Source organism: Sceloporus occidentalis, unplaced genomic scaffold, assembly GCF_023333645.1.
Source record: "Sceloporus occidentalis isolate IW3139 unplaced genomic scaffold, rSceOcc1.0.p SCAF_1, whole genome shotgun sequence".
NCBI classification, from domain to species: domain Eukaryota; kingdom Metazoa; phylum Chordata; class Lepidosauria; order Squamata; family Phrynosomatidae; genus Sceloporus; species Sceloporus occidentalis.
In genome coordinates this window covers 24,788,618-24,801,457 of record NW_028316981.1, presented here as the reverse complement: position 1 = coordinate 24,801,457, position 12,840 = coordinate 24,788,618, and the positions used below count along the sequence as shown (strand labels likewise).

The 12,840-nt window shown below is 42.6% G+C and overlaps 1 protein-coding gene across 3 annotated transcripts in view; it reads left to right on the top strand.

Moving 5' to 3' along the window:
- The window catches only part of CAMK1 (calcium/calmodulin dependent protein kinase I), a 51,102-nt gene that overhangs the window by 13,460 nt on the left and 24,802 nt on the right, over nucleotides 1–12,840 (top strand). For 2 of the 3 annotated variants that reach the window (XM_089517722.1, XM_089517732.1), the window contains exons 2-3: nucleotides 1,530–1,700; nucleotides 9,944–10,075. In XM_089517722.1, coding sequence (XP_089373848.1) covers nucleotides 1,615–1,700; nucleotides 9,944–10,075 — 218 coding nt within the window. In that variant the 5' untranslated portion in view covers nucleotides 1,530–1,614. The remainder of the gene's footprint in view (nucleotides 1–1,529; nucleotides 1,701–9,943; nucleotides 10,076–12,840) is intronic. The other variant, XM_089517740.1, reaches the window with a different exon arrangement.

The window sequence follows — 12,840 nt, the reverse complement described above, 5'->3', positions numbered from 1 at the left end:
CTTGCAGAAGCGCCAGCTGTTGCCAAGGAGACGGCAGTAATGTTACCAAACAGGATAAAGCCTAAGCAATATGCTTAAGGGCACAAAGAGGAAGAGAAATGGCAAAGAGCTGAACTGAAGCAGAAGAGGTCCTTAGGTCAGGCGGCAGCTCACCCCAGTCCCTTGATCTCCCCCAACCTTAAAAGGCCATCTGACATTTGCTTGGGAGATTTCTATTGCTCTGGTACCGCAATGGGTCTGCTGGTGATAGGTGGCTCACAGCGATGGTGGACCTAGTATATTTGACACCTGGAGCAGATGATTTTTAATCCCCCCCCCAACAGCTTTTTCTGGATCTAGTTGAGCAGGAGAGGAAAATGACTCTCTTTACCACCAGGCCAGCATAGCCACTAGACCTGGAAGGTAGCCTGGTCCCACTAACAGACATTGGTGAGGTGCTTCAGCCACCTCACAGACTTTCCAGGTCTGGCAGAGATGCTGGTCAGGTGGGAAAGATAGGTGACTCTCTTTCCCACCTGGCAAACAGAACCACCAAACCTGGAAAGCACCCCTTCCTACCAGTGCACTGATGACACCCTCCTATGAGGTGCCACACAGTGCGGGCCACCCACCCCCCCACGACACCCCTGGGTCAGAGCAGCCTCTCTGAGGGGCTTACAAGAGGCAAGTGAGTCCTTAAGGAAGATGCCCAACAACTGTCTTCCCTTCTTTTTCTTTTTTAAAATTTTATTAACTCAAGCAAAAACACAGACATGACATTTTAAACATTAACAACAACAACAAACAACAACCATATCACATAGAGACAAACAAATAATTTTAAAAAGTACAGTGGGCCATTGGTATCCGCAGGGGCTTGGTTCGAAGACCCCTGTGAATGTCAAAAATCCATAGATGCTTAAGTCCCATTAAATACAATGGTATAGTAAAATGGTGTTCTTCTATAAAATGGCAAATCAAGGTTTGGTATTTTTGGAATTTGTATACTTGAAAAATATATTCAAGCTGTGTGGATGGTTGAATCCGTGGATAAAAAAACTGTGGATATGGAGGGCCGACAGTAAAAATAACTACCGGTAAAAGTTCCTTTCTCTTCAGTGTTTGGTCTTTGTTTTCTATTCTACCTGCTATGTTATCATTTGAAACCAGTATTAATGTGTTCCTTTATCTCTCTCTATATATAAAAAGACACTTTATTATTTCCTAAGATTCATTTTGGCTTGAGAGTTCTTATAAGGGACATCCATTATATGTCTGCTTTTTAACCTAAGCCAGTTCTTCAAAGGCAGGTCTGCTGTGGCCATTTCATTGAAGGTGAATAGATAAGCAGTATCAGACCCTTTTCACTGGAAGGCAACTGGTAGATCTTGCTTCATATTTGTGTGATGAGCCGAGTTGAGCTGAACCTGAATATGCAGTCCTTTTGCTTCTGTCACACACACACACTGTTTTTTCTCATCTCTTAGGCAATGCTTTTTGCCTTCAGCTTCCCTTGTTCTGATACTGTTTGTCTGCTTTTTCCTATCTAGGCCCTGAGTTTGCCATACCTGCCTTTCCCTCTGCTCCAGACCAGCTGGGGACTTAGTGGCACAGATTTTAGACCCAGAAAGAACCATGCCCTTGGAAGAAGATGGGCCCAGCTGGAAAAAGAGAGCTGAAGATATCCGGGAGATCTATGAATTCCGGGAGGTTCTGGGCACGTGAGTATCTGCTACTAAGATGGTGTGGGTGGCTTCTCTAAGAAATGATTGGCACATTTCCTACTTCTGGTTTCCTCTGTTTGTTTGTTTGTTCCCTCTTCCATCAAACTTCAGGGATCAAAAGTTAGGCTCATGCAAAACTTTGGGCCTGAACAGACAGGCCAAAAAAATGCTGCTTCGGGCCACTTTGGTGGTATGCTGTTTAAATGATGCATGCATTCTAAGAGGTTGGAAGCCGCATCAAAGCCATGCCCCAGTCCTAAGGACTGGGGCGAAGCTTTGGTGCAGCTTATGGCTTCTTAAGATGCATGTGTCATTTAAACAGCATACTTCCAAAGTCACCTGAAGCAGCTTTATTTTGGCCTATCTGCTCAGGCCCTTTGGCAGATATAGCACAGGAACAAACATACAGCTGCTTGAATTAAAGAACAGGACATCTCTGATCATGAGGCTCAGACCAAATATTTGTTCCTCTTTATGCTCATGAGCGTCCTGTTCCTATACACTAAAACCACCTCTTGGTTTCTCTTCCAATGCTTTCTTCACTTCAGAAATCTAATATAGAAGCTGTGTGAGAGAGAATGAGGAATGGAGAGAGTGAGAGAATTTTTCCATTATTAAATGAGTCAGAAACCTCTTGCAGATCTTGTTGCAAATCACCTGGAAAACTGCTGGTAGATTCAGATAGATCTGTCTTTGATCTATGCTTGGAGGGCTTGTCTGCCTAAGGATATGCACCTGAGGCAGCCTTCCCCAAACCTGTTGCCTTAGTGGAATCCAGTGTCCATCATCCCCAACCTTGCCCAATGTATCCCATGGAGACCAAATGTGGGGAAGGCTGATCTTTATCTACATGAAATTAGGATTTCGATGTGTTTGATAGTCCTACTTTCTCATTCACAATCTTGATTCATTTGCAGCACTGTGTTCTGTGCAACTTTGAACTATTAAGTGCAGATTACTATTCTTGGTACTGTTTACCTAATCAGTTTTTGAAGAGCTATATTGAGAGTCCAGGGGCCCTTTCATGCTAGATGATCATAATGCTGTGATTGCATTTTAACTGCCATAGTTGTGTCCTATGGATTCTTGGCATTTGTAGTTTAATGAGAGGTGTTAGCCAGAGAGCTCTAGTGCCTCACCAGGCTACAAACCCTGGGATTCCACAGGATGCAGTGCTATAATTTGGCAGTGTGAAAAGGCCCCTTGAGTATGTCTATTGTTGTGGATTACTACCTTGGAACCCATTCACATTATACAGTTATAGCACTATGATTCCACTTTAACGGTCATGCTCAATCCTATGGAATTATGGCATTTGGGGTTGTGGGAAGGGTATTTAAAGTTTTCAGCTAGGAAGTTCTAATGCAGATTGGAATTTTGAAGACCTTCCAGGTCTTGTTGGACTACAACTCTCGGGAGTCCTAGACATAGCCAAGGGTGAGGAATTCTTGGAGTTGCAGTCCAACAACATCTGATATATCAGCCACACTGAGATACCAAACGCAAGTCAGTGTGAACTGTGTGGGTCAAATCCTGAATATGTGTGTAAAGTTAATTTTCTTTGACCAAAGAATTTCCTTCCCCTCCAAAACAGAACAGCTTTGTAGTCTGTACCCAAAGCAAACAAGCAAACAAGAACAACCTCATTCTTCATTCTTAGGGATGAAAGATTTATAAATTTGCATAGTGATGATACTGAAGGCTATGCTAACATGTACAGCTGAGAGGTTCCCATGATTTCAATAGGCAAAAGTATCTGTTCAGGATTAGTTTAAACAATCAGTGATGTTGCATTCATTGCACCAGTGTTCGTTAGTTCATCTACAGCTGCAACAGTGAATCTGCAATAATAAAAATGGGGAAACAATGCAGTTTGACACCACTTTAACTGCCCTGGCTCCTTCTTACAGAATCCTGGGATTTGTAGTTTTGTGAGGCTTCAGCACTCTTTGGCAGAGAAGGCTAAAGATCTTGTAAAACTACAGACCCCCAGGATTCCAGAGGGATGGAGCTACAGCACTTAAAGTGGTGTAAAACTACATTATTTCCACAGCGTAGATGCACCGATCAATATACTGAACTGGCCAAGGCCATTTCTAGTCCTTCATGGCTCTAAATCTACCAACAATATGGCTGCGCTATGGTTCACAACTAATATAAGGCTTATGACCTTTAAAGAGGAGAAAATTGATAGAGCCATTGCAGTCTACAGAGAATCAATTCTTGAGTGTATCTGGTCTGTGTTTCAGCCCTGGAACAACCTTTCCTCCCAAACTAGAAGTGGCAGTTTTAGATGGGAAAGAGTTCCAGAGGACCACACAGGGGTCCTAGAGGGCTCATGCAGGAGATAAGCCGTATTTTGCTTCCACTCATGCGCCATCCTTCAGCTCAGTGGAATTGTACCATCCCAAATCTAGATTTCTCTTTCCAGTCTGCTTAACTGGAGGTTGAGCAGAATAAGAAATGGAGGCATTTGTAGCATTTCTTAAAGTTGTTTGGCCCTTCTGTGCCCTCTTGTCATGATCCTCATTTTCCTAAATCAACAGAGGACCAATAAAGAAGCACAAGAGCCTTCCCCAGCCCAATGAATGCCAGCTTTGTTGGACTTTAGTTCCCATGCTGATTTGTGGATGATGGTGATCATAGCATAACACATCTAAGGAAAGCTGCTTTGGGTTTGTTGTTGTTGTATGTCTTCAGGTCATTTCTGACTTATGGCAACCCTGTCATGGGGTTTTCTTGGCAAGATTTGTTTAGAGTAGGTTTGCTATTGCCTTCCTGCGAGGAGGCTGAGAGCATGTGACTTGCCCAGTGGGTTTTATGGCCAAGCTGGGAATCGAACGCTGGTCTCCAGAGTCATAGTCCCAACACTCAAACCACTTTGCCATGCTAGCTGTTGGAGAACAGGATTCTATTCCTAGCTCCGCCACAAAAAACACTGGCTGACCTTGGGTGAATCACATTATCTCAGCCTCAAGGGAAAGTAATGGCAAACCCCCTCTGAACAAATCTTGCCAAGAAAACTCCATGATAGGGTCACCATAACACTGAAACGACTTGAAGGCACATAACAACAACAGCAAGAAGTTGCTTACTATACCTGAGAAAGGATAATTTTTCATTTTCAGATATGGAAATTTAAGCAGGCTATTTTAACCTCATAGTAAGCCGTCCAAAATGGAGGCAAAGTAACAGTTATCAAGGGGACTATAGAGCCTGTGGTTCAATATAGGTTTCTAACATTTCCTTTCCCAGTCACCTCAAATTGCCAGATATATTTCACCACAAATTTGTGCCCAGTGTGGGTCAACAGGTGGTGAGTGTGCTTTGGAAACCCATGGCCTCAAATATTAACACAGACCTAAGTCAATATTGACAGAAGATCAAGCTTCTGTTGACGTATGTGAACAATCTATAGAACCCTACAATTTTTTGGCAGAGGGAGAGAAATTTTAATCCTGGTTATATATCACCTGGTCGGTTATCATCTCAGGAGTTGTGAACCGTATCTTGAGGGCACAGCCCTGGAAATGGTGAGGTCTCCTTGCTGTGCCAACAACCTTTTTTAGCCTCTCCTTCCCCAGCCCTGTTCACTGAAAAGGAACTAATCTGTGTGGGAATCTTTGTGAACAACAATAGAATAAGAACCCAGTATGCAGGAGAAACAAATCTGTCTCCTTCTTAAAAGTCTAAAATGGACCCTGCAACATTTCTTATGTGGGACATCTGTGGCCAAGTCTCATTGGAGTGTAGTCAAGGTGGCAAATGTTATTAATGAGGAAGAACACATGAGTTTGGAAATGCTGCAGCAGTTTGCTTTTGCCTGCACTGACTGGGAAAGACAAGTGTCCTCTCTCCCTTATTGAGTTTACTGAGTGCCAACTACTTTTTACACTTTGAACTCAGTTTGCAGCAGATAAAATAAGCTGAAGACAAAGAAGGAAAGTGGGAGGAAGAGAGAGAAAATGGGACATTTTAAAATCACCTGAAAAAATAGGACAACAGAGGATTAAACGGTACAATCCCAGCCAAATCTGGACAGTTGGGGGAATGCCAAAGCCTGGTTTATATTTCACACCTCTTTATATTTTCTTTCTAGAATGCCCTTGATATGGGGCAGCCTTCTCCACCATGGGGCCCTGTTGATATGTTGGACTTCATAAGCAGGAGAACCAATGACAGGAAAAGCTACAACTCCCACAGTTCCTTAGAAGCCCTGCTGGATGGGGATTGGTCAGAGATGTAGTCTAATATACCTGGAGGGTGCTGGGTTGGACTTAGGGCTATAAACCTTATTCCTCAGACCTTAGGCAAGGAATGTGTTTGACACCCAAGCAAGCTGGCAGCAAAGGAGCCAGACTGTCTTCTTTTGAGAATGGAGAGAGGCCAGGTTGGAGACAGCTTAAGACACTTAGGCAGGATTAATGTGTTAATTACAGAAAGGATTAGAAGGCGACAGCACGCGGCAGCCTCCATACATCCCTTGGAGGCCCCATTTTCGTGTACGGAAACCCTTCAAAGGTTCAAAATCTGGAGATGAAAATAAAGGCTCTTTCTTTGCTGCTCTCTTCCTTTGCTTGCAAGCCTCTCTGTATGTGTGTGCACCTGTTGACTTATGGCGACCCCATGCATTTCATAGGGTTTTCTTTGTCAAAGAATACTCCAGAGGTGGTTTTGCCGGTTCTTCCCTCAGAAATATAGCCTACAGCACCTGGTAGTCATTGGTGGTCTCCTCTCCAAGTACTAACCAAGGCTGACCCTGCTTAACTTCCAAATCAGGTGGGATCTGGTGTCTTTAGGGTATTTAGGCCCTTAATTCTCAACATTTGTTGATGCTGTGTGCCTTCAAGTCATTTCCAACTTATGGCAACACTAAGGTGGACCTATCATAGGGTTTTCATGGCAAGATTTGTTCAGAGGAGGTTTGCCATTGCCTTCTCCTGAGGCTGAGAGCATGTGACTTGCCAAAGGTCACCCAGTGGGTTCCATGAGTGAGTGGGATTCGATCTCCAGTCTCCAGAGTTGTCATCCAGCCCTCAAACCACTATGCAATGCTGGGTCTCACAATTCTTGACATAGCTCTTTAAAATTAAATGATCCACATGTTGTGAGTAATACAACTCAGCCTAGTTACCAGCTAGTATTGTTTTGAATGGTTGCTATGTTTATCTTGTCTACCTTTTAAGGGCAAACTGCACTTGGTGCTGTTCATTATTTTTACGAAATGGCCACTTTCATTTTGGAGAAGAATTGAGATCTAGAACATGCTGCCAAAATGGACAGGGGATCCTCCTCACCTGGTTTCCTTCCAAGCCTCCCACTGCTTATATGTGCAGGAGCTATCTAGCAGGGAACTGGGCATGTTCCAAGTACTTCCCCACAGAGCTCCCTTTTTTCAATTTTAAATTGGCCAGTTTAAGACTATTTTTCAAAAGGCATCAGTGGTATAAATTTGGCCTTTAGGCAGAAAATTGTCACACCTTACATTTTGCTATTGTTTGGCCCTCCAGTTTAACCCCTCCTCACCCATAATCTTTGATCTTATACATCAGATGAAGCAGATTCTAGTTCATCAGATGCTGTAATAACTATAGCCATCATTAAGGTACCATAAAATTCTTTGTTGCTTTTGCTGCAATCCATTAACTTGAAGCTGCAAGGTTATATCATTGTTGCAGCATTGCTACCTTTGTACATAGAGGTCTTCATGTTGCCTAGAGCAGATTAATTCATTTCTGAATATATGTTCGCAACCAATTTTTTTCTTTACTTGCTGCTCCTGTGAGAAGCCAGTGTGATATAGTGGTTTGAGTGTTGGGCTATGACTCTGGAGACTAGGGTTTGATTCTTGGCTCAGCCATAAAACCCACTGACTCAGATCAAGCTTGAACTCTCCCTAGAAGCCAAGATGACCAGGTTGAGGCTGTTGCACTTTGGGCACATCATGAGAAGGCATGACTCAGTAGAAAAAAACACACAATAATACTAGGAAAGGTGGAGGGTAGTAGAAAGAGAGGAAGGCCACACACTAAATGGATAGACTCAGGGATGTCATAGGTCTGAATTGGCAAGACCTAAGCATAGCTGTGATGGATAGGTAGTTTTGGAGCTATCTCATCCACTGGGTTGCCACAAACCAGGATCAAAGCAACAGTGGTTAATAACAAACAAAGTAATAGATTGTGTAAGACATCACTCTTAGTGCTATAAAACATTCAGGAGTTGCTGTGTTTTCCATTTAAGAAATAGAAACAAAAATCCATCAGTGATATCTTTATTGGCCAACCAAAATGCACAATATACTTGTTGCAAGCTTTGGAAGCTCCATGGGCTTCTTCATCAGGCAAGATGTTACAAACCAAACAGGAGAAGAAAAACAAACAATTGGAGAAGTTAGTCAGATGCCTGCATGTTGTTTCAGTCCTTAGTAAAGATGTTATGATGGGGAGGATATCTTTTGTAGGCAGGCACCTTCTCCTTCAGCCCTTCAAAAATAGGGAGATTTTCAAAGTCTAGCAAATTTAAAATCTTAGTGCTATAGTTTTTTTTATCACAAGAAAGTAAGGCCTGTTCATTCCAGAATCCTGTTTCCCACAATGGTCAGCCAAATGTGTCTGGAAAGCCCACAAGTGGCAGGAGAGGGCTGTTTCCCTGGAATCCTGTTGTTCCCTGACAGCTGGTGTACAGGAACATACAGCTTCTGATCTTGGCGGTAGCATGTAGACCTCATGATTATTAGCCATTTATTTTCTTATCATTCATGAATTTTCCTGGACCATAAAAAGCAGCTGGCAAGTGGAAATTCTCTGGTGGGGCAAAAGAGTTTCCTGCTTTGTATCAGGTTGCATCATTAGTGAAGAATCTGCAGCCCTTTAGGTGATGTTGGACTCAAAGTCCCATTAGTCTCAGTCTATCCAGTTGTATGATAGGAATTGTAGTATGGCAAGATATGGAAAGCTACCTTTTCCTCATCTCTACTCTGTGGGCTACAGAGAGTTGCAGATGGTTCTGATGCCCTTATTTGTCATAGTCTGCCCTGATCCCCGTGAGCACTGTTTCTGTACAGATAACAAACCCTTCTTCCTGTGCCGGAGATGCAGCTAAGGGAGGAATGGGGACTCATTTGGCCTTGAACCAACCCCTTGTTATCACTGCCAGATGGAGTTGAGATACCAAAGGACAGTAATCACAAGAACTGGTGATAAGCAGGGAGGAGATCTGGGTAACTACCTTTGTTTGTGAGCTTGTGTGCTGTCTAGGAAAGCAGAGTCAAGATCTACAGAGAAAAACAAAGTATGTGCACATCTATGTATGCAAGAAAACAGCAGTTGTGGGTGCAAGAAGCTCTCTGTTGATATTGAGAAGAATTCAATGATATAGCCATGTTAGTCTGTAGAATCAGTATGTAGAGAGATCTTGTAGCACCTTTGAGACTAACTGAAAGAAAGAAGTTGGCAGCATGAGCTTTCATAGACTAGAGTCACACATCTGAGGAAGCAGACTTTGGCCTAGAAGGCTCTTGCTGCCAACTTCTTTCTTTCAGTTAGTCTCAAAGGTACTACAGTAACTCTACATACTGAGATAGAAAGAAAACATACTTCTTGGTCCCAGACCCCATTTTGCCCCTAGCCAGGCTATGCGCTTCCTCTCATTGTGTATTTTTGTTTCTTCTTTGTCTTCTCCAGATTTTGGAGAGCTTTGCTAGATTTGTTTTTCAGCAGATCCAATCTGCATGACTCCATACCATTACCATCTCCTCCCACTCCCCTGCCACTTCTTGAGATGAAGTGTCTGTTGTTCTCTTCCTCTTCCTCTCTGGCATTATTCTTCTAATTCCTTGCCCGGTGCATTTCCCTCTTCTCATCCCCTTCCCCCTGGCACATTCTCTCCTGCCATCTCTCTCACATGTTCTGCTATAAATAGCAGAGATTCTGCAGGTTGCTGTGGTGACAGTGGCTGGGTGAGAGATCCAGCTGGGTAAAATGTGGAGGGGTTGATACTGTCAGGATGGCATGGGCAGGGGATGACAGGGGCTTGATTTTGCACCTTTGAGATTTCCTGGCTGGCTGTCTGGTTGCACCCCAAAGCTCAGCCTTATGGTGCTCCAACCACTTGAGAGCCCTGTTTGCCCTCTCTGCTGAGGCACTTGGCATCTCCAGCTGCAAACAAGATACCCAGCTGCTTATGATGACTTTGCCATTTCATGCCAACATGGCCCCCGCATCTGTTCTATTTTCCAGGGGTGCTTTCTCAGAGGTAGTGCTGGCTGAAGAGAAGTCAACCCAGAAGCTGGTGGCCATCAAGTGCATTGCGAAGAAGGTGCTCGAAGGGAAGGAGAGCAGCATTGAGAATGAGATTGCCGTGCTGCACAAGTGGGTAGTTGTTCCTTGTCTTCCTCACTTTCTCAAACCCTTCACCCAGGCAATGGTGCAACTAGGATAGAGCTTGGGGAAAAAAATCCTTGTTGGGACAACTACCTGAAATACCTTGGGCAGCATGGATGCTGGCTGTGGGATTCTGTGATTTCAATCTTTTTTAAAAGTACCTTTTTCAAGCCTTAATCTCTGGGGGCTGGATCTCAGGGGTGAAATCTAGAGTCCCTCTTCATACTGCAGGCAACCCCCACATATGTTCAAATGATGCAGAGCAGTGACAAACTGGTGCTCATCATTGCAATATCCCTTCATTCTTCATCATTTAAAACAATACTATGTAGCTTGGGCAGCCTGTTAGGCATATACATGGTGACAGATGCTCTTCTTACTGTTTTTACTTGGAAGAGATATTCTCCCATTCTACAAAAAATGGGTGCTCTTTTGTGGATATGTTTAGCATCAAGGCAGCAGAAGCAGACTCTGTTTTGTTCCTGGAGTCATGATGGTGCCGTACTGAAGGAGTGCAAACTGTGAAGTTGCACTTACACAGAGTATTACTTTAAAAAATAAGAGCAAATACTTTGTTTTTGCTCTTATGTAGCCTCCAGGCATGTTGGCCTACAACCGCATCATTCCAAGCAGTTGGAATGTTGCTGAGGATGATGGGAGGTGCAGCCTGGAGGACTCTGGATTGGAAGAGGCTGTTCTAAAGCATCAGGCATATAGAAGCAGTTGAGAGGCATAGAATGGCAGTGAGGGAGGACATGGTAGTAGAGAAATGTAAGTCATGTGCTTCACAACTGAATTCATGGACATGACTTACTACAGCAGGGTGTGGGATAGATGGACCATATGGGAATTAAATCTCAAATTTCCTCAAGTCAACAAATGGATAAGGGTGCACTTGAGAGTGTTTGCCTTCCCTTTATTGGTTTTATTAAGAGAGAAAACAGACGTCTGGATACAGTGAAAACATGAGTAGAAGACTCTGGGGATATAACCTTAGTAAAATAATAGACTTAATGACACTAGATCAAAAACCCTTGACCTCTCCATGTTATGACTTTTTATAACAGAAGTTTCTCTCTCTCTTGTGAACTTCACAATGGTGGCAAAAGCTTTGTTCAGTTATGTTGTGAAATACTATGTGTAAGATTTTGTTCACTGATGCTAGTTTGTTACTTTCAGAAGAATTTGTTGTTGTTGTGTACCTTCAAGTAATTTTCGATTTATGGTGGGCAAGTCACATGCTTTCAGCCTCCAGGAAAGGCAATGGCAAATGTCTGAACAAATCTTGTTAAGAAAATCCCATAACAAGGTTGCCAGAAGTCCGAAACCACTGGAAGGCACACAGTAATAACAAAATAATTCAGAGAAAGGAACTGGCAAAACCACCTCTGAGTATATCTTGCCAATAAAATTCATAGGGCCATCATAAGTGGCCAGGCAACTTGAAGGCGTGTGCGCACGTACACACACACATTGTTAAAAGAAGCGGAATATTGTTAGTTATTTGAGTTATTGCTGGAGAAGAGTTCTGTTGATACCATGGATTGCCAAAAAAATGAGCCCTAACACAAATCAGGCCTGAACTCTCACTAGAAGCAAAGATGACTAAACTGAGACTATTGTACTTTGAACATAAGAAGATATGGCTCATTATAAAAGATAATAATGCTTGGGATGGTAGAAGGCAGAAGTAAAAGAGAAGATTGTATTACAGATTGACCTATTCAGTCAAGGAAGCCACCATCCTGAGTGGCAAGATCTGAGCTGGACGCCATGTATCACAGTTAACTTGTTGACAATTACGAACAATATATGTTGGTAGGAACAGAGCTTGTGAAGTAATTTTTAAAGCAGCAATTGGAATTATAATTCCAAGATTAAAATAAGTATAATCACAGATATATTTGCAAAAGGATATTCTCCCATTTCTTAACAAGTTAATTTATTAAAAACTGTAGTTTTTTTGTGGGTTTTTTGGGCTATGTGGCCATGTTCTCTAAGAGTTTCTTCCTGACAAAGATGCCAGCCACAGATGCTGGCAAAACGTCAGGAAGAAACTCTTCAAGAACATGGCCACATAGCCTGAAAAACCTTCAAAAAACTATGGATGCTGGCCATGAAAACCTTCGACTTCACATTATTAAAAACTGTATGCCATAAACGGCTGGCCTTTTGTTCACAATGCACCCCTCTTATATCAGCTTCATTATCGCCTCAATATTCATGCCATCCTTGTTATTAGCTCAACACCCACAAGAAAGCACGAGGCAGCAGGATGAGGCATAGCATGAGCCAGCACTTGAACCATGTGATATTCTTCCTCCACTATTAAATGAAGCCACAGAATGAAATTATTCGTCATTAAATTGCCAATTGTAATGCCATGTCGTTATTTATTTATATATATCCTGCCTTTCTCCCGATATAGAGATTCAAGGCGGCTAACAGCAAATTTGAAACAATGCAAATTAAAATCAATACAGAAACATTAAAAAGTGTAAATATAATGTTAAAAAAATAAAACAATTTATAAAATTTAAAACATTGGAAATTAAAATAGTAAAATATATTTTAAAAAGACTTGTTTGCCTTCAAGTCATTTCCGACTTATGGCAACCCTAAGTTGAACATACCATAGGGTTTTCTTGGCAAATTTATTCAGAGGGAGTTTGCCATTGACATCCTCTGAGACTGAGAGAGCATGACTTGCCCAAAGTCAGCCAGTGAGTTTTCATGGCCCTGTCCTTAAAATC